The sequence below is a fragment of the Coregonus clupeaformis genome, chromosome 5 (genome assembly GCF_020615455.1).
Source record: "Coregonus clupeaformis isolate EN_2021a chromosome 5, ASM2061545v1, whole genome shotgun sequence".
Classification (NCBI taxonomy): Eukaryota; Metazoa; Chordata; class Actinopteri; order Salmoniformes; family Salmonidae; genus Coregonus; species Coregonus clupeaformis.
In genome coordinates, this window is record NC_059196.1 from 19,699,190 (window position 1) to 19,721,609 (window position 22,420).

General features: G+C 47.2%; 1 protein-coding gene across 2 annotated transcripts in view; it reads right to left on the reverse strand.

Annotated features, from left to right (window-relative positions):
- Positions 1-532: 532 nt before the first annotated feature.
- The window catches only part of LOC121561828 (beta-1,3-glucosyltransferase-like), a 175,499-nt gene continuing 153,611 nt past the window's right edge, over positions 533-22,420 (reverse strand). Inside the window, exons 12-15 of one of the 2 annotated variants that reach the window (XM_045213245.1) lie at positions 13,373-13,472; positions 12,832-12,951; positions 2,654-2,798; positions 533-1,278 (exon numbers count right to left, since the gene is read on the reverse strand). In XM_045213245.1, coding sequence (XP_045069180.1) covers positions 1,111-1,278; positions 2,654-2,798; positions 12,832-12,951; positions 13,373-13,472 — 533 coding nt within the window. In that variant the 3' untranslated portion in view covers positions 533-1,110. The remainder of the gene's footprint in view (positions 1,279-2,653; positions 2,799-12,831; positions 12,952-13,372; positions 13,473-22,420) is intronic. The other variant, XM_045213247.1, reaches the window with a different exon arrangement.

Genomic DNA, 22,420 nt, shown 5'->3' on the forward strand with positions numbered 1-22,420 from the left:
TAAGGAACTCCCCACACCTGGTTGTCTAGGGCTTAATTGAAAGGAAAAACCAAAAACCTGCAGACACTAGGCCCTCCATGGAAGGAGTTTGACACCCCTGAAAAGGGTTATTTTAACAACATGTCAGCCTAGTTGTATTATTCACATCCCTGTCCCCATGCTGGGCCTGTATTGATAAGTCTTCCATAAACAAAGTTACACAAGTTAAAACTGAACACTCATGAAGTTATGAAGTAATGAGGAAAGCTAGTGTGTCATGGCAGAAATATGGGTGTCCCCCCAAGCACAGCACAAGGGCCTTTGCTTTCACAGTTATCATCAAAGTTATCATAAAGAAAACATCAGGAGTTATTTCTCTAAGCTTCTATTTAAAATTCCATTGAACAGTATGTGTTGTGTGTGTGATAATAGGGGCTATGAAAACACACACACTTCATAGACCCTATTATTTACAGTCACAATTAATAGTAATTAATTAATCCTGAAACCAAATGGCAGAAATAAAACTCCAATAAGACAGAGCAAACACATATTTTTAAGTGATAACATGTTTTTATAAAAATAGTACACATTGTACAGCATGTAGTAATAATGTTGAGCTATGTCCTTAAGAAGAAAATGAGTTTCATTGTTCAACTTGGCAAGATTTATAGATTATATCATATTATAAATATACACAGACAAGATCCGAACACACACTGACAACCTCAACATGCAAATCTATTGAAACTGTGGCCGAGATTCAATACAAGTTACAGAGCTGCGCACTAGACAGCCGACAATGTGTCTTCTAAAGGCGTTTTCCCGACCCTCGCGGAGATCGCATTCATGGTAAATGCTGCGCATGTCGGCCCAAGCGTAAATTACCTTTGAAAGTCCATTTTAGTGCGCTGCTCTAATGCGCCTGGCCTCAGTCATGAATAAGTTCCCAAACACACAGTCATGGACAGAGACTTGCATGAACCTTCCAAATTATATCTCCGCAAGATTAACAATATAGAAAACATTTATACTGATAGAGGAAACATGCTGACAATACGTTTGTTCATGACTCCACACACACACACACACATACACGCACGCACACTAAGACTGATAGTGTCTGAGTGACTATAACTCTTCCTTGGTGCTCTTGTTTAGTCCGTGTGGGGTTGTTGACCTCGACTCGTCCTTTAGCCACCTGTTGAAGACGGCGACGGGGTCGATGTTCCAGTGTTTGTGGAAGGAGATGGGCACCTGGTGGGCTAGGAAGTCTCTGGAGTAGTCTTCAGGTCGAGCCTGGAGGGACAGAACAATTATTGAAATGCTAATATCGAGGATATTGACTTGCATTGGTTTTGTGTCACAAATGCTCAAAAGTTAGTAAATGCTCAAAAGTTAGCATTTGGAGACAGTGGCTAGTAAACAAAACCAAAGCATGGATTGCTCTCTTATTTAGATTTGAGTAATTTAGCAGCCGCTCTTATCCAGAGCGACTTACAGGCGCAATTAGGGTTAAGTGCCTAGTCGGCTCGGGGATTCGAACCAATGACCTTTCGATTACTAGCCCAACACTCTTAACCGCTAGGCTACCTGCCTCGCTTACCTTGTTAATAGACTACTTACAGGGCAAGGAAACCAATTTGCTATTTTGTAATTTGAGTGAACTATTCCTTTCAACACCTTCCATTACCATCAGCCACAGGAGACTGCTGTAATTGCTACGATTAAACAGGGCTATTAAATACACTGGTACAATCAGAGAGAACCAGTCCCCCAGGAGATGAGGAGAAAGTAAGGAGTTAACTAAGGAGGGATATTGGCTATTGTCTAGTATCTTTGTTACCTGAGCCTTGCTACAACAACCATTGTTGAACTGTGAAATTGACGTACTGTGAAATGTTGTATTATCAGGTAAGAATAATGGGTAAAGAGTATTAGGTCTTAGGTAACTTATTAGATAACGGTAATGGGTTAGGGTAGTTGGTATTAGGTAAGGGTAATGGGTAAAAATGTATAAGGTAATGGCTCTCTCCCACAGTGCGTTTTTGATCATCCAAACCTCTTTGCTATGTCGTGCAGTGGAAGTGCTCCACTGTACGACATAACAGCTGATACATCTTGAGGATCTGCTATCTGAAGGGTGTTCTCACTTTACTACTTGTATAAATTAAGTAACATTTGCTTTGATTAGAATTTGTCTTTTCAAAATAGCAGAAAGTGCTTATTTGTCAAATCTGCCATAATCTGTGTTCTAGTAGGCCTACAATGTGGTTAATAAAATCGGATACTTAGAGATGGTCATTTAGGGTGTAGAAAATGTTAGATAACATGCTGTGTAGAAAGATGGACCAATTGCTTCATCTTTTCTACAGTGCATGCCAGCTTACAGCGTTCCTATTGGCGTGGAATCTCCTTCGTAGCAGTGTTCACACAGCAGGAAAAATGCAGGGCAACGACAACGACAGAAAAGTCTGTGTTGTCGGGAAATCACAAGTGCAGTAAATCCGCTAATGTTGACCCTGCCAGATTGAGCGACTCTAGAGCTCCCATTTTTCGTGTACGATCATGAAATAACAATCATGAAAATAGTATGTGACACATGAATCGTGCCAATAAAATTCCAAACTGTGGGTTCCTGGCATAAAGGTAATGGGTAAGGCCAGTGTTTTACCTGGTGGAAGAGGGAGCTATGTGTGATAGAGAGCCCCAGAGCATTGAGACACATCCCCAGCACCATGTCATCAGGGGCGTCATTACTGTAACACTTGCAGTCACTGGCCAGGAGCCTCACCACCGCGGCCCTACTGAACACCATCCTGACAGGACACAACACATGCACACACGCCAACACACATTAGCTTATGTGTGGTGAGCGTTCTGGCACAGAAAATGATTGAGCACCTACGTGGAGAATCCAATCAACTATTATTATTATTATTATTATTATTATTATCACACACATTAACATCACTACTCTGACCAACACAGTTAAGTGAAAACAAGGTGGATTGACAACTTAAAGACGCATTCCAGGTATTTTTGTACTTTTCCTGTTGAAAAACAAGATCCCACGTATAAATACAGTAATGTACACACATTTAAGGGTAAACAAATATGTTTTGAGCAAAATTGTGTTTTTTTTAGACACAAGTGCAAAATTAATGGAGTAGGCCATTAAAGGAGTCTGATGGTGCGCTCTGATGTCATAGGCCCCTTGCTTGAGGAACAATATAGGAGCAATAGAGAACAAAAGAGGAAAGCCCCCCCAACCCCATTTGTGCCATGTCAGAGGACACCTGGACCACCTATTGAGATGTGCCTTTTGTTAAGTAAATCAGGTGATAAAGGAGCTGAAAAGGAGATTGGAGTAGGACTTTAAAGGTTTATGTTCAATATTTCCAGTAAAGAGCAACCCTTAGCATAGTAGTCTGGTTAATTTCACATGTACTGTACACACAGATCCCACAAATAAGAATGAATGGCCTAATTGCAACGAAACCTGCGGATTACCTGTAGGTTGCCGCTGGTTTTCTTGACACGCTACTATACGGAGATTACGCGGAGCTCTGAGATAGAATAACTCAGTTTACAACTAAAAAACTGCACAATAAAACTACTAGACCAGCTGATCTGATGCTGTTATGGTGTCAAACCAGTTTAATACTAGAGAGCGGAAATGGCATGGGAAATGGTCATTGTCTGCCTTCACTACTCCCGCCCCAATGAAAAAACATCCTATTAGGAACAATGAAATTGAAATATGAAAAAGTTAAACGGAAGAATGTGACATATTACAACTGAAATAAAATGATTAAACTGGATAAGTAGCCCATGTCAATAACTTTGCGAAAAGAAAGTTATTGAAAACCAACTTTTAATTAATTAGCCTACCACATTGTAAATTAAAGTGATATCGATCGCAGCAATGACTGTTATAAACTATTTAAATATAATTATAAAACGAAACACTTTGCATCTGTTTCTTTGGATAACGACTTCCAAATAATACGAAACGACTCTCCCTACCACATTTCTTTCCAATTCAGACATTGTTTCTTCAATAAGGTAGACTACTGGCCTAATTAGTAGCCCTGTGCTAAATTATAAAGGTTCACTACTGAGTCTTATCACGTTGTTCTACAAATAACTTAAAGAACTATCCGCACAATATTAGAATACAATATTATTTGATTCAAAATACAACACAATCACGATTTTGTTTCAAATATCAAATGTGTAGCCTACAGTTCAGGAATATTTCCCTTTCCCTTCTTGATAAGAAATGGGCATATTTGATTCAGACAAGTAAAATCAATGTATTACAAAATCTTGAAAAAATATAAAAGCGACATCCATCTTAAGGCTTCCCATCCGAAAAAGTTCAAAACAGTTTGTGCATATGCAATGACAACATTTTGTGAAGTTGTTGTTCGTTTTGGTGTTCGGCAAGGGTTTTATCAGCTGTTCGTGCACACAAACATTTTCTTGAGGCAAGTCGAACTTCAGTTGCCGAAGTCTACGCCCCTTCGTCAGTGATTGGTCAACAGTAGGGATTCTTCAATGAACTGTTTGTTGTAATTCAAATTTCACTTGAGAAATATCGCACCAAAGATCTTAGTTAGATAGAAAATTGTGCATCTACGACCTTCTCTGCAAAAATGACAAAATTATTTGCAGATTTCTTGAGGAAGTGTACTGGCTACAGAGTCTCGAGGGACAAACAGCAAACCTAGTATAAGGACGCCTTTATGGAGCGGTAAATCGGTGGCAGATGATGGTTGCAATTGAAATCAGCTGTAGGGTGATTTTAGCGCATATTGATGGTTTAAACAGAGATCAGCTGGCAATAATCTAGTGGCCAATCTTGGTTGCAATTGGTCCAACATGACCCACATTTACAGTGCATTCGGAAAGTATTCAGACCACTTGACTTTTTCCACATTTTGTTACATTACAGTCTTACTCTAAAATGGATTAAATCGTTGTTTTTCTTCATCAATCTATACACAATACCCCATAATGACAAAGCAAAAACTGTTTTTAGAAATGTGTGCAAAAAAAATAAAAAAATAACTGAAATATTACATTTATATAAGTATTCAGACCCTTTACTCAGTACTTTGTTGAAGCACCTTTGGCAGCGATTACATCCTCAAGTTTTCTTAGGTATGAAGCTACAAGCTTGTCACATCTGTATTTGGGGAGTTTCTCCCATTCTTCTCCGCAGATCCTCTCAAGCTCTGTCAGGTTGGATGGGGAGTGTCGCTGAACAGCTATTTTCAGGTCTCACCAGAGATGTTCAATCGGGTTCAAGTCCGGCCTCTCGCTGGGCCACTCAGGGACATTCAAAGACTTGTCCCGAAGCCACTTCTGCGTTGTCTTGGCTGTGTGCTTAGGGTCGTTCTCCTGTTGGAAGGTGAACCTTCGCCTCAGTCTGAGGCTCTGGAGAAGGTTTTCATCAAGGATCTCTCTATACTTTGCTCCGTTCATCTTTCCCTCGATCCTGACTAGTCTCCCAGACCCTGCTGCTGAAAAACATCTCCACAGCATGATGCTTCCACCACCATGCTTCACCGTAGGGATGGTGCCAGGTTTCCTCCAGACGTGACGCTTGGCATTCAGGCCAAAGAGTCCAATCTTGCTTTCATTAGACCAGATAATCTTGTTTCTCATGGTCTGAGAGTCCTTTAGGTGCCTTTTGGCAAACTCCAAGCAGGCTGTCATGTGCCTTTTACTGAAGAGTGGCTTCTGTCTTGCCACGCTACCACAAAGGCCTGATTGGTGGAGTGCTGCAGAGATGGTTGTCCTTCTGGAAGGTTCTCCCATCTCCACAGAGGAACTTTGGAGCTCTGTCAGAGTGACCATCGGGTTCCTGGTCACCTCCCTGACCAAGGCCCTTCTTCCCCGATTGCTCAGTTTGGCCAGGCGGCCAGCTCTAGGAAGAGTCTTGGCGGTTCCAAATTTCTTCCATTTAAGAATGATGGAGGCCACTGTGTTCTTTGGATCCTTCAATGGTGAAGAAATGTTTTGCCACCCTTCCCCAGATCTGTGCCTCGACACAACCTGTCTCTGAGCTCTATGGACAATTCCTTCGACCTCATAGCTTGGTTTTTGCTCTGAAATGCACTATCAACTGTGGGACCTTATATAGACAGGTGTGTGCATTTACAAATCATGTCCAATCAATTGAATTTACCACAGGTGTACTCCAATCAAATTGTAGAAACATCTCAAGGATGATCAATGGGAACAGGATGTACCTGAGGTCAATTTCAAATCTCAGAGCAAAGGGTCTGAATACTTATGTAATAAGGTATTTTAGTTTTTTATTTTGAATACATTTGCAAAAATGTATAAAAATCTGTTTTAGTTTTGTCATTATGGGGTATTGTGTGTAGATTGATGAGGAAATTGTTTTATTTAATAAATTTTAGAATAAGGCTATAATGTAGCAAAATGTGGAAAAAGGGACCGGGTCTGAATACTTTCCGAATGCACTATGTCTGTCTTATATTCTAATATTCTATTATATTCTTCTTATATTTTGATCTAACAATCCAGTCAAATCTATAGTAACACCACATATGATTTGAAGTGAGAATGGGAAATTACACCATAAAGGTCAAATCATTACAGAGAAACATACAGAGAAACGAGGCAGAAATACAATAACTGAAGATAAGCATCTGTAGAGAAAACTTCAAGTTCGGATGTTTGGGAGATTGCTAAATGGATTTGTTCTAAATATAGTTCCTCCTGCAGTTTATCCACAGTTCAACAGCAACCTGCTGCATCCCACCCATAGCTACCACACAACAACAACAACAACAACAACATCAACAATTCCTCTAAAACAGTGGTTCCCAACTCCGGTCCTCAAGTACCCTTCAACAGCCCCATACAAACATACCTGATTCAACTCATTGAGGGCCTGATGATTCATTGACAAGTTCAATCAGGTGTGCTTGTCCGGGGCTACAATAAAAAACATGTACTGTTGGGGGTAGAGGTCTTCATGGGTCCAAAACGTTGGACCAGTTCCAAACTGGATCTGTGGCTTTCCCACCCGACCCGATTTGCATAAATTCATTTTATTTTAACGGAGACCCGTTCCGAATGGACCCGAGGACAGTCAGACCCATTCCGAAAAGGCCAGTGGAAAAACAGAGAGACCCGTTCAGATCCGAGAGTAGAAATCGAAGAAACCTCAGAATGCCAGCGCCATCAATAAACGAGCGATAGAGGCCAAATGATCGACAGTGTCCTTAAAAACTGCCTATAACTAATTTAAAAAAACTAATATTCATTGTGTTTCGATGTGTAGCATATTCATAACTTTATACTTTGTTGATTGAGTTGGAGGCGTGCTTGGCCACGCAGTCATGGGTGAACAGGGAGTACAGGAGGGGGCTGAGCACGCATCCTTGTGGGGCCGCAGTGTTGAGGATCAGCGAAGTGGAGATGTTGTTTCCTACCTTCACCACCTGGGGGCGGCCCGTCAGGAAGTCCAGGACCCAGTTGCACAGGGCGGGGTTCAGACCCAGGGCCTCAAGCTTGATGATGAGCTTGGAGGGTACTATGGTGTTGAATGCTGAGCTATAGTCAATGAACAGCATTCTTACATAGGTATTCCTCTTGTCCAGATGGGATAGGGCAGTGTGCAAGATGTGTAAACATTATTAAAGTGACTACTTTTCCATTTCTTAAAGTGGCCAGTGATTTCAATAGGCAGCAGCAGCCTCTAATGTGCTAGTGATGGCTATTTAACAGTCTGATGGCCTTGAGATAGAAGCTGTTTTTCATTCTCTCGGTCCCAGCTTTGATGTACCTGTACTGGCCTTCTGGATGATAGAGGGGTGAACAGGCAGTGGCTCGGGTGGTTGATGTCCTTGATGATCTTTTTGGCCTTCCTGTGACATCGGGTGCTGTATGTGTCTTGGAGGGCGGTTGCTGTATGTGTCGCCTGCGGTTGCGGGCGGAGTAGTTGCCGTACCAGGTGGTGATACAGCAAGACAGGACGCTCTCAATTGTGCATCTGTAAAAGTTTGAGTGTTTTAGTTGCCAAGACAAATTTCTTCAGCCTCCTGAGGTTGAAGAGGCTCTGTTGCACCCTCTTCACCACACTGCGTGGGTGGACCATTTCAGTTTGTCGGTGATGTGTACGCCAAGGAACTTGAAGCTTTCCACCTTCTCCACTGCGGTCCCGTCGATGTGGATAGGGGGGTGCACCCTCTGCTGTTTCCTGAAGTCCACAATCATCTCCTTTGTTTTGTTGACGCAGAGTGAGAGGTTATTTTCCTGGCACCACACTCCCAGAGCCCTCACCTCCTCACTGTAGGCGGTCTCATCATTGTTGGTAATCAAACCTACTACTGTTGTGTCGTCTGAAAACTTGATGATTGAGTTGGAGGCGTGCTTGGCCACGCAGTCATGGGTGAACAGGGAGTACAGGAGGGGGCTGAGCACGCATCCTTGTGGGGCCGCAGTGTTGAGGATCAGCGAAGTGGAGATGTTGTTTCCTACCTTCACCACCTGGGGGCGGCCCGTCAGGAAGTCCAGGACCCAGTTGCACAGGGCGGGGTTCAGACCCAGGGCCTCGAGCTTGATGATGAGCTTGGAGGGTACTATGGTGTTGAATGCTGAGCTATAGTCAATGAACAGCATTCTTACATAGGTATTCCTCTTGTCCAGATGGGATAGGGCAGTGTGCAGTGTGATGGCGATTGCATCGTCTGTGGATCTATTGGGGCGGTAAGCAAATTGAAGTGGGTCTAGGGTGACAGGTAAGGTAGAGGTGATATGATCCTTGAGTAGTCTGTCAAAGCACTTCATGATGACAGAGGTGAGTGCTACAGGGCGATAGTCATTTAGTTCAGTTACCTTTGCTTTCTTGGGTACAGGAACAATGGTGGCCATCTTGAAGCATGTGGGAACAGCAGACTGGGAAAGGGAGAGATTGAATATGTCCATAAACACACCAGCCACCTGCTCTGAGGACGCGGCTAGGGATGCCGTCTGGGCCGGCAGCCTTGCGGGGGTTAACATGCTTAATCACGTCGGCCACGGAGAAGGAGAGGCCACAGTCCTTGGTAGTGGGCCTCGTCAGTGGCGCTGTGTTATCCTCAAAGCGGGCGAAGAAGGTGTTTAGCTTGTCTGGAAGCGAGACGTCAGTGTCGGCGATGTGGCTGGTTTTCCTTTTGTAGTCTTTAGACCCTGCCACATACGTCTCGTGTCTGAGCCGCTGAATTGCGACTCCACTTTGTCTCTACACTGATGTTTTGCCAGTTTAATTGCCTTGCGGAGTGAGTAGCTACACTGTTTGTATTCTACACTGTTTGTATTCTATTGCTGCCATTTGTCGGGTAGGACTACATATAGTAGGCCTACCGGTAATTCTATTATATTGCGGCAAACACAACATTACAGTTGGAACTTAACTTGGCCTGTCACGATCGTTGCACGATGAAGCGGACCAAGGCGCAGCGTGATATGCGTACATCTTTTATTTCGTACACAACACTAACAATACAACAAACCAAACGATACGTGAAGTCCTAGGTTAACACACCAAAACAAACCTTACGGAACAAGATCCCACAATACTAAAGTGCCAAAAGGCTGCCTAATTATGGTCCCCAATCAGAGACAACGAGCTACAGCTGTCTCTGATTGGGAACCACCCTGGCCAACATAGAAAACACGAACTAGAACAAAACATAGAAAATCACACATAGAAAATCCACACCCTGGCTCAACATATAAGAGTCCCCAGAGCCAGGGCGTGACAGTACCCCCAAAGCGCGGACTGCACCGCGCCAACCAAACACAAGAGGGTAGGGGCCGGGTGGGCATTCCGCCTCGGAGGCGGATCCGGCTCCGGGCGTGACCACCACTCTCTCGCTACCCCCCCGTAGCGCCCCTGGTCTGGTCTGGCCCCGCTGGCCGGAGCTGGACTGCACACCGGTGGAGCGGATTGCTCTGGCTCCGGCGTGGAGCAGCTGACCGGTGCCGGACCAGGCACAGGTGGAACAGGCACGGACCGTGCCGGACTGACGACGCGCACCACTGGCTTGGTGCGGGGAGCGGGAACGGGCCGGACCGGGCTGACGACGCGCACCACTGGCTTGGTGCGGGGAGCAGGAACGGGCCGGACCGGGCTGACGACGCGCACCACTGGCTTGGTGCGGGGAGCAGGAACAGGCCAGACCGGGCTGGCGACGCGCACCACAGGCTTGGTGCGGGGAGCAGGAACAGGCCAGACCGGGCTGGCGACGCGCACCACAGGCTTGGTGCGGGGAGCAGGAACGGGCCGGACCGGGCTGACGACGCGCACCACTGGCTTGGTGCGGGGAGCAGGAACGGGCCGGGCCGGGCTGGCGACGCGCACCACAGGCTTGGTGCGGGGAGCAGGAACGGGCCGGACCGGGCTGGCGACGCGCACCACAGGCTTGGTGCGGGGAGCAGGAACGGGCCGGACCGGGCTGGCGACGCGCACCATTGGCTTGGTGCGGGGAGCAGGAACAGGCCGGACCGGGCTGGCGACGCGCACCACTGGCTTGGTGCGGGGAGCAGGAACGGGCCGGGCCGGGCAGGCGACGCGCACCACAGGCTTGGTGCGGGGAGCAGACACAGGCCGGACCGGGCTGGCAACGCGCACCACTGGCTTGGTGCGGGGAGCAGGAACAGGCCGGACCGGGCTGGCGACGCGCACCACAGGCTTGGTGCGATGGACAGGAACAGGCCGGACCGTACTGGGAACACACACCACTGGCCTTGTGCGGGGATCAGGAACGGGCCGGACCGGACTGGTAACACACCCCAGTACCTCTCGCCGTGCCTCTACACTCTCCTTCCCCCTCATGACCAATGGCCCCCGTAACCTGGTGGCCTCCTCTCCTAGTCCGCAAACTCGCCCTGTAGCTGCCTCCAGCAGCCCCGTCGTCCATGCCGTGTGCTCCCCCCAAAAAAATTACTTCGGGTTGCCTCTCGCCTGTCCGACGACGGCCCGGTTGGCGCCGCTTCTCCTCTCCTGCCTGGGCATCCTCCCTCATCGCCCTCCGGTAGCGGACGGCCTCCTCCTCCGTGATTCTCCCCCAACCGAGGAGGACATCTACCAGAGTAACCTCCTGTTCCATACCCGGCGTTTGCTCCTGCACACGCTGCTTGGTCCTATTTTGGTGGGATCTTCTGTCACGATCGTTATTAGAGGCAGACCAAGGCGCAGCGTGATAGGCGTACATCTTTTAATGAGTACTTTACACCAACAACAAAACGATACGTGAAGTCTAAAGGTTCACCAACACAAACCTATACAGAACAAGATCCCACAATACTAATGTGCCAAAAGGCTGCCTAAGTATGGTCCCCAATCAGAGACAACGAGCTACAGCTGTCTCTGATTGGGAACCACCCTGGCCAACATAGATATGAACGATCTAGAACAGACCCAATGAAAACTAAACATAACAAGTCCACACCCTGGCTCAACATTTAAGAGTCCCCAGAGCCAGGGCGTGACATGGCCAAAGAAAACGGCTCAATAGAATGAAACAAGGTTTGAAGGTTTAAACTTTCACAAAAGTTTTTAACAGGCTAGGCCTATTTTGCAGCAATTACCAACAAAGGCAGGTGCCTACTGTAGTCCTATCCGACAAATGGCAGCAATAGAGAGCAATAGTAATGGCGTCTTTTTGTAGGCACTAACTCCGCCATGGTTCGTTGGACACAGCCTATGGGAAAATGAACAGAGGTTTTGTCGGGTTTTTGGAAATGCAGAAAATAAGGTCTGTGGAAAACACAGGCTTAGGAGATCTTATACGTTGTAATTTTTCCTATTCTTTTCCCATTCATTTTCCCCATAGGAATGGCTGAACGAACCAGAGGTAACTCATTTCCGGTTTTTAGGACTACAAGCTGGCGAGCTCTATAGGCTAATGATATTTATTTTACAACAGGACCACTTGTAACCTATCTTAAACTAAATATGGAGCACAAAATCAAAAAGACAGTTCGAACTTAACTTATCCAATGAAAATGCCCCCCCCCCAAAAAAAATTGTAAAGTGGTTATCCCACTGGCTATAGGGTGAACGCACCAATTGGTGAGTCGCTCTGGATAAGAGCGTCTGCTAAATGACGTAAATGTGCCCTTGAGCAAGGCACTTAACCCTAATTGCTCCTGTAAGTCGCTCTGGATAAGAGCGTCTGCTAAATGACTAAAATGTAAATGTAAAAAATGCCTGAACAAAAGGAATCAAAACACTGCATATTTAAAGAACTGGTTTAGATTCTTAAATAGGCCTACAATAATAAAAATGATAATAAACCTAAATTGCATCAAACCTGAATAGCGAGTTGCACACAGTCCATTTGACCGCGCCAATGTTCTTCTCACCCTTGTCCACTACAATATTACAACTTGTCCCCACGGAGGACATTCCCCTTATCTGCTTCTTTTCACTACACTCTTTCTCCTCTAACTTTCGTTTTACTTCAATGAAAAAGGCCTCCATCTGCGCAATCAAGAGTAGCCTATAGGCCAAGGCTCCTCTCACTCGATCCGAGACAAAAGTGAGAATTTAGGACCCGGATCCGCTCCGGTCCCTGGTCGGGTCTCGGAATTTCGGGTCTGTTGGGGGTACTCGAGGACCTTAGTTAGGAACCACTGCTCTAAAAGTATGGCCTCTGTCTCAATTAACATCAATTGCTGCATCCAAAATGTCTGTGTCAGAGATGTTAGCTGAGTGCCAAAAAGCACCCTATTCCCTACACAGTACAGTACTTTTGATCAAAAGTAGTGTACTGTGCAGGGAATAGGGTTCCATTTGGGATGCAGATGTAAGTCACTTACCCCCCTCCTCCGGTGATGTAGCTGTAGCCTCCCTGGCCCAGCCCGTAGCCGTACCTCTCCCCTAGACACACCGGTTCAGAGGGGTCGTAACAGCTCAGCAGCATCTGCAGTCTGGGCAGGCTGGGGAAGGCACACACTCACACTCAGGTACACATGCATGTACAAACAAACACACACAAACAATGCACACACACTTGTACACTGGTAGGATATTCCTCATCAAAATCCCCCAATTAAATTCTGACACCACTGCACTCTACATCCAATATCCTCCGTACTAAATAAAAAATAATTAGTTTGCTGACTTTGCCCTCAGGAGGCAGCCTTGAAGAGTTCTTTCAACTTTTCAACTTTTTTATTTGACAGCTTTTTCACTGCACCAGGGGTTTTGGCATAAGTGTATACACACATTTTGACTGAGGAGGAACTATCACTCAGACACACCATCAGCCTTAGTGTCTGTCTGTGTGTGTGGCTGCATGCGTGCATGTGTGTGTGTGTGTGTGTGTGTGTGTGTGTGTGCGTGTACTGAGAGCTTTACCTGATGAGAGTGTCATCATCCACCACCAGAAGCCAGCTCGTCTTTGGCACCGCGTCGGTGACATACCTCTTCAAGATGGCAAACGTCTTCCCACAATGGCCTGCAGAACAAAACACACAGAGTACCGTTTCTGTAACTGTAGGACGCAAGGTTGCCCATCAGTTGACAGGACATTAAAGGGCCAAATCTTAATTTCAGATCTAGAATCCTCATTCGAGAACTAGAACTAAAAATAATTGTGCATATGGACCCGAGTTAGGATTAGGATTGACTGTGGGATATAGCTAGGTTGTTGTCTGTAACCATTTACTGACTTTGTTGACAGACTTATTGCGATGTCTGTTAACTTGTTGGAGACAGGTTGACTTTACAAACCAGATGTATTTCAATTCAGCGACACGGTCCAGAGAATCAAAGCTCTCATTCCCGTCACAGTAGGGGAATGCTTAAGGAGACAGGAAATCAATGAGGCTATTATGCCCTTTCTGACTAGAATTCAATCTTTATCCAACCTGGCCAATAAAAGTCAGAGAGATACTGTACAACAACAGGGGAGATGAATGTAGGCCTTTGCCTTCATTAATCTCCCCTGTTGTTGTACAGTATCTCTCTTTAGAGAAAGCATGAAAGAGGAGCATGGGATTTGAGTGAAGAGTGAGGTAGCAACAATGGTGGAGGGGGGCTAGAAAATGACTCATCAGTAGACGGAAAAGAGAAAGTGACACAGTGACACTAGCTGGGGTCTGACTTATTGCTAGAATAATACCTACCGGCTCAGACTTCATCCTAAATGGCAACCTATTTCCTTTATAGTGCACTACTTTTGACCAGGGCCCGTAGCCTGTTACAGGAGGACCACTCCACAACAAATAGCAAGAACCCAGTGAAATAATGTCGCCCATCGCCATCGGAATCCCCCGTCTGTCCCTCTCTCCCAACCATCGGGACTGAGAGACATGGTGGAATTCCCCAGTCAAGCACCACCATCACAGAGAATACACAGACCCTTATGCTTAATTTCTCTCCTCGTCTCTCCCTGTAGCACCCTTGTCTCGTTACCTCTCTCTCCCTTTCTTTGCCACCCCCTCTCCTCCTCTCTCTTTTCCCCCTCCTCCCTCGCTCTCTGTGTCTGAATGTGGAATAACAAGACAACACCATGAAATGCAGACAGGAAAGAAAGCCAATGGTACTATTACAGCCTACTATTAGAGCCAGTTCTGTGCACTAGTCTAGTTGCTCTAATTTCCCCACTCCTACAGTGTCTACTGCTCCCATATTAGTGATGTTACAATACCAGAATTGTGGACTTTGATGCCGACAAGGCCCTAGCCTTTTGGGGGCCCAACCACCTCTCGGGCAAAACATTTTAGTGGCCCTCCTCTTGACGGCGGAGAGAAACGTTTAAGTTTTAAAGTCAATTTCCTACAATTCTACACATTTTGCCATGGGGAGTAGAGAAAATGTTGCAGTTTTAAAGGAGCTAAATGTAATATTTGTGTGGCCAGCATGTCTCTTGTTGTCAAATTGACTGGGGCTGAGCAATTTGTACAAATCAAATCAATTGTTATTGGTCGCATATACATATTTAGCAGATGTTATTGCGATGTGCAGCGAACTGCTTGTGTTCCTAACTCAAACAGTGCAGTAATATCTCCAAAATCCCACCTCCATATTTCCATCAAAAAGGCACAATTGATCTATTTATATGTGGTCCTCTGTAGCTCAATTGGTAGAGCATGGCGCTTGTAACGCCAGGGTAGTGGGTTCGATCCCCGGGACCACCCATACGTAAACATGTATGCGCACATGACTGTAAGTCGCTTTGGATAAAAGCGTCTGCTAAATGGCATATTATTATATTATTATTCTGCCCATGGCAAGAACACCGGCCGGTCCTGGCAGTAGGACCGCAGGAACCTACCCACATCCTGATTTACCCGTTCCACCTGCCCATTACTCTCGGGGTGAAACCCAGAGGTCAGGCTGACCGAGACCCCCAGACGTTCCATGAACGCCTTCCAGACCGTGGATGTAAACTGGGGACCTCGGTCAGACACTATGTCCTCTGGTACCCCGTAGTGCTGGAAGACGTGAGTAAACAGGGCCTCCGCAGTCTGCAGGGCCGTGGGGAGACCGGGCAGAGGAAGGAGGCGGCAGGCCTTGGAAAAGCGGTCCACAGCGACCAGGATGGTGGTGTTACCCTGAGAGAGGGGAAGATCAGTGAGAAAATCAATACACAGGTGGGACCAAGGCCGTTGTGGAACTGGTAAGGGCTGTAATTTACCCGCTGGGTGGTGCCTAGGTGCCTTAATCTGGGCACACACCGAGCAGGAGGAGACATATACCCTCACGTCCTTAGCCAAGGTAGGCCACCAGTACTTTTCGGTCAGGCAGCGCACTGTACCGCCGATACCTGGATGACCAGAGGAGGGGGACGTGTGTGCCCAATAGATCAGACGGTCACGGACAAGAGACGGCACGTACTGCAGCCCAGCTGGGCACTGAAGTGGAGATGGCTCTGTGCGTAATGCCCGCTCTATGTCCGTGTCCATCGCCCACACTACCGCCGCCACAATGCAGGAGGCCCGGGAGTATGGGGGTGTTGTCTATGGGCATCTCCTCTGTGTCGTACAGCCGTGACAGTGTGTCTGCCTTCACGTTCTTCGTACCCGGGATGTAAGATAGTGTAAAATCAAACCGTATGAAGAATAGAGCCCACCTGGCCTGGCGAGGATTCAGCCTCCTCGCTGCCCGGATGTACTCCAGGTTACGGTGGTCCATCCAGACGAGGAAAGGGTGTTTCGCCCCCTCAAGCCAGTGCCTCCACACGGTCAGGGATCGTACAACAGCCAACAGCTCCCGATCACCAACGTCGTAGTTATGCTCCGCCGGGCTGAGCTTCTTGGAGAAGAAGGCACAGGGGCGGAGCTAGGGTGGCGTGCCCGAGCGTTGAGATAGGTCAGCGCCTATCCCTACCTCGGACACATCCACCTCCACTACGAATGGTAGTGATGGTTCGGGATGGGCCAGTACCGGGGCTGAGGTGAACAGAACCCTCAGGTTACTGAAGGCCCTGTCAGCCTCAGCAGACCAGCGGAGCCGGGACGGCTCACCCTTCAACAGAGATGTGATGGGAGCTGCGACCTTGCCAAAGCCCCGAATAAACATCCGATAGTAGTTGGCAAAGCCAATAAAGCGCTGCATATCCTTTACCTTGGTTGGAGTCGGCCAATTACGCACGGCTGAAATGCAATCTCCCTCCATCTCCACACCTAAGGTGGTAAAGCGGTATCCGAGGAAGGAGACGGACTGTTGGAAAAAACAAACACTTTTCTGCCTTGTCAAAAAGGTCATGTTCCAAAAGTCGGCCTAGCACTTTGCGAACCAGGGACACATTCTCGGCGCGCGTAGCGGAATACACCAGAATGTCATCGATCTAGACCACTATACCGAGACCAAGCATGTCCCGAAACACCTCGTTCACAAAGGACTGGAAGAAGGATGGAGCATTCATCAAACCGTACGGCATCATCAGGTATTCGTAATGCCCCGTGGTTGTGCTGAATGCTGTCTTCCACTCGTCACCCTCTCGGACACGCACCACGTTGTACGCACTCTGGAGATCTGATTTTTGAAGAAGCGCGCCCCATGCATTGATCATAGTGACTGGTGCTGTAACTTCCCTAACGAACCTGAACCCTAATGGTCGACTGTCAAGTGCTCTGATCGGGAGTGGAATGGATAGGGGAACCAATGTAATAACTAGCCTATGTGCTAATGACCTGTCCATTAAGTTCCCAGCTGCGCCTGAATCGACCAGCGCCTTACACTGGGGAACTACCGTGTAATCAGGGAAGTGGATGTGTAGGGTACAGTGCGCAGCAGAGGGCTCTGAACGATGGTGGGTGTTTGATACCTGGGGTGACGCGAGAGTGCCCTGCCTGCCGCCTCCAGACCCAAAAGAACGCTGACGACATCATGCAGTAGAATGTCCTCTCGTGCCTCTAGAAGCTAGCAGGTTGTCCAACCGGTTGGCCATGTCCAACAGTTGATTGAAAGACAACGTGTTGTCCCGGCAGGCTAGCTCCCTTCGGATGTCCTCTCACAGGTGGCAGCGGAAATGGTCGATGATGGCCCACTCGTTCCACCCGGACCCAGCCGCTAGAGTACGAAACTCCAGGGCAAATTACTGCGCGGTCTCGTCCCCTGCCTCAGGTGGACCAACCACTCGCCTGCCTGTCTCCCTTCGGGCGGGTGATCGAAGACGGCCCGGAAGAGGCGAGCGAACTCCCTGTAGTTGTCCAACGCGGCTCCTCCTTCACTCCAGACCGCGTTGGCCCACTCCATGGCTTTCCTGGATAGGCAGGAGACAAGTGCGGACACCTTCTCCCTCTCCAATGGAGCCGGTCTGATGGTCGAGAAGTATAGATCCAGTTGCAGGAGGAATACCTGGCAGCGGGCAGCTGTCCCGTCAAACTCCTTTGGTCGGAATATATGAAACCCTCTAGGTGCTGGGGTGTGGGTGGCTCGATCCGGTCACTCAGCTAGTCCTGAAAGATCGTGTCTTCTCCTCTCCAGGCATTGGACGACCTGGAGAACCCGATCCATCGCTTCTCCCAAGCTGGCTAGCATCGTCGAATGCTCCCGGACCCGCGCCACGTCTCCAGGCATGTGCTCCTCTCCTGCTGACTCCATGTCTTGGTGTGTGATTCTGTGATGAGGTGATTTCAAAGGAGTCAGGCGCAGGAGGGTAATTCACAGAATAACAGGATTTATTCCGAAACACAGAGTTACGCAGTAATGGGTCAAAACCCTCCAGTGCGCAAAACAGGAAAATACAAGGCACACAAGGAAATATTCCGGCGATACAAAATACACGGAACTCCACCGAGCTTCACTATCCTCCACAATAAACAATTACACACAAAGACAAGGGGGCAGAGGGAACACTTATACAGGTACTGATGAGGGAATATGAACAAGGTGTGTGTATTAAACAAGGCAAAAAAAATGGAATGATGAGATGAGGAGAGGCAGTGGCTAGAAGGCGGGTGACGACGAACGCCGAAGCCTGCCCGAACAAGGAGAGGAGGCAGCTTCGGAGGAAGTCGTGACAAAGGGACAGATTTCCACCGGTCTAATGTCCATTGCTAATGTTTCTTGGCCCAAGCAAGTCTCTTCTTCTTATTGGTGTCCTTTAGCAGTGGTTTCTTTGCAGTAATTCAACCATGAAGGCCTGATTCACGCAGTCTCCTCTGAATAGTTGTGTAGAGATGTGTCTGTTACTTGAACTCCGTGAAGCATTTATTTGGGCTGCAATCTGAGGTGCAGTTAACTCTAATGAACTTATCCTCTGCAGCAGAGGTAACTCTGGGTCTTCCTTTCCTGTGGCGGTCCTCATGAGAGCCAGTTTCATCCTAGTGCTTGATGATTTTTCCAACTGCACTTGAAGAAACGTTAAAAGTTCTTGACATTTTCCGGATTGACTGACCTTCATGTCTTAAAGTAATGATGGACTGTCATTTCTCTTTGCTTATTTGAGCTGTTCTTGCCATTACATTTATATTTACATTTCAGTCATTTAGCAGACGCTCTTATCCAGAGCGACTTACAGGAGCAATTAGGGTTAAATGCCTTGCTCAAGGGCACATCGACAGATTTTCACCTAGTCGGCTCGGGGATTAGAACCAGTGACCTTTTGGTTACTGGCACAACGCTCTTAACCACTAAGCTACCTGCCGCCCCATCATTTGGACTTGGTCTTTTACCAAATAGGACTATTTTCTGTATACCACCCCTAACTTGTCACAACACAACTGATTGGTTCAAACGCATTAAGAAGGAAATAAATTCCACAAATTCACTTTTAAGAAGGCACACCTGTTAATTGAAATGCATTCCAGGTGACTACCTCATGAAGCTGGTTGAGAGAATGCCAAGAGTGTGCAAAGCTGTCATCAAGGCAAAGGGTGGCCACTCTACCATAAAGGCCTGATTGGTGGAGTGCTGCAGAGATGGTTGTCCTTCTGGAAGGTTCTCCCATCTCCACAGAAAAACTCTAGAGCGCTGTCAGAGTGACCATCGGGTTCTTGGTCACCTCCCTGACCAAGGCCCTTCTCCCCCGATTGCTCAGTTTAGCCGGGCAGACAGCTCAAGGAAGAGTCTTGGTGGTTCCAAACTTCTTCCCCATTTAAGAATGATGTAGGCCACTGTTTTCTTGGGGACCTTCAATGCTGCAGAAATGTTTTGGTACCCTTCCCCAGATCTGTGCCTCGACACAATCTTGTCTCGGAGCTCTACGGACAATATTTCGACCTCATGGCTTGGTTTCTGCTCTGACATGCACTGTCAGCTCTTGTATCTTATATAGACAGGTGTGTGTCTTACCAAATCATGTCACATCAATTTAATTTACCAAAGGTGGACTCCAATCAAGTTGTAGAAACATCTCAAGGATGATCAATGGAAACAGGATGCACCTGAGGTCAATTTCATAGCAAAGGGTGTCTAAAAACCAGTTTTCGCTTTGTCATTATGGGGTATTGTGTGTAGATTGCTGAGGATAAAACAAATATATATATATTTAGAATAAGGCTGTAATGTAACAAAATGTGGAAAAAGTGTCTGACTACTTTCCAAATGCACTGTATATATGTGATGGGATCTATAGACATTATGGACAGTATGTTGATAGAATATGTAGTACATCTGTAGAATACGTAGGATAGAATAGTGTACGCAGAGCAATAGTTGAATAGGATGGCCTTGACTAGAATACAATATATACTGTACATATGAAATGCGTAAAACAGTATGTAAACATGATTAAAGTGACCAGTGTTCCATGTCTATGTACTGTACATAGGGCAGCAGCCTCTAAGGTGCGGGGTTGAGTAACCAGGTGGTAGCCGGCTAGTGACAGTGACTAAATTCAGGGCAGGGTATTGGGTGGAGGCCCGCTAGTGATGGCTATTTGACCTCGCCTTCTGGATGATAGCGGGGTGAACAGGCCATGGCTCGGGTGGCTGAAGTCCTTGATTATCCTTTTGGCCATCCTGTGACATCAGGTGCTGTAGATGTCTTGGAGGGCAGGCAGTGTGCCCCCAGTGATGCGTTGGGCAGACTGTACCACCCTCTGGAGAGCCCTGCGGTTGTGGACGGTGCAGTTGCCGTACCCGATAGGATGCTCTCAATGGTGCATCTGTAAAAGTTTGAGGGTCTTAGGGGCCAAGCCAAATTTATTCAGCCTCCTGAGGTTGAAGAGGCGCTGTTGCGCCTTCTTCACCACACTGTCTGTGTGGGTGGACCATTTCAGATTGTCAGTGATGTGTACGCCGAGGAACTTGAAGCTTTTCACCTTCTCCACTCCCTGTCGATGTGGATGGGGGCGTGCTCCCTCTGCTGTCTCCTGAAGTCCACGATCAGCTGCTTCGTTTTGTTGACGTCATGGGAGAGGTTATTTTCCTGGAACCACTCCGCCAGGGACCTCACCTCCTCCTTGTAGGGTGTCTCGTCGTTGTTGGCAATCAGGCCTACCACGGTTGTGTCGTCTGCAAACTTGATGATTGAGTTGGAGGCGTGCGTGGCCACACAGTCATGGGAGAACAGGGAATATAGGATGGGGCTGAGCACGCACCCTTGTGGGGCCTCTGTGTTGAGGATCAGCATAGTGGTGGTGTTGTTTCCTATATTCACCAGCTGGGGGTGACCGTTCAGGAAGTCCAGGACCCAGTTGCACAGGGCGGTGTTCAGACCCAGGGCCCCAAGCTTAATGATGAGCTTGGAGGGTACTATGGTGTTGAAGGCTGAGCTGTAGTCAATTAACAACATTCTTACATAGGTATTCCTCTTGTCCAGATGGGATAGGGCAGTGTGCAGTGCGATGGCGATTGCATCATCCGTGGATGTATTGGGGCAGTATGCAAATTACAGTGGGTCTAGTGTGTCGGGTAAGGTGGAGGTGATTTGATCTTAAAGCACTTCATGATGACAGACAGTCATTTAGTTCAGTTACAGTACCTTTCCTTTCTTAGGTACAGGAACAATGGTGGACATCTTGAAGCAAGTGGGGACAGCAGACTAGGATAGGGAGAGATTGAATATGTCCGTAAACACTCCTGCCAGCTGGTCTGCGCATGCTCAAAGGAAGAAGCTAGGGATGCCGTCTGGGCCGACAGCCTTACGAGGGTTAACACACTTAAACGTCTTACTCACGTCGACCACAGAGAACGAGAGCCCACAGTCCTTGGAAGCGGCCTGCATCGGTGGCACTGTGTTATCCTCAAAGCGGGCAAAGAAGGTGTTTAGCTTGTCCGGGAGCAAGACGTCGGTGGCTGGTTTTCTCTTTGTAGTCCGTGATTGTCTGGAGTCCCTGCCACATACGTCTCGTGTCTGAGCTATTGAATTGCGACTCCACTTTGTCTCTGTACTGACGTTTTGCCTGTTTGATTGCCTTACGGAGGGCATAACTGGACTGTTTGTAATTGACCATATTCCCATTCACCTTGCCGTTGTTAAATGTGGTGGTTTGCGCTTTGAGTTTTGCGCGAATGCTGCCATCTATCCACGGTTTTTGGTTTGGATAGGTTTTAATCGTCACAGTGGGAACAACATCCACTATACACTTCCTGAGTACCGCGCGCTAACGGATTGTGCCACATTCGGTTAGCGTTCGTCTTAGGCCCAGTCAATATGAGTGGCTCCAGTCAATTTGAGCTCCTCCGTGCGCTAACTGATTCGGTTAGCGTGCGGCTCAGGCCCAGTCAATTTGACAACAAGAGCCGGTCTGTCTTTTGTTGACTAATAAGTAGGATGCACCATTAGAGTGCAATTTTATTACTTTAGATATATTAAAGACATTTTCTGAAATTATATTGCAAAATTATGACATGTAGCTCCTTTAAAGCAAGCTTTCTGCAATTCTACACATCTTGCCATGGGGCGGAGAGAACATTTTACTATTTTATTACACATTTCATGCAACTCTACTCATTTTGCAGAGATATTTTTTTGTGTGCAGTTTTACAGCACATTTCCTGCAATTCTATG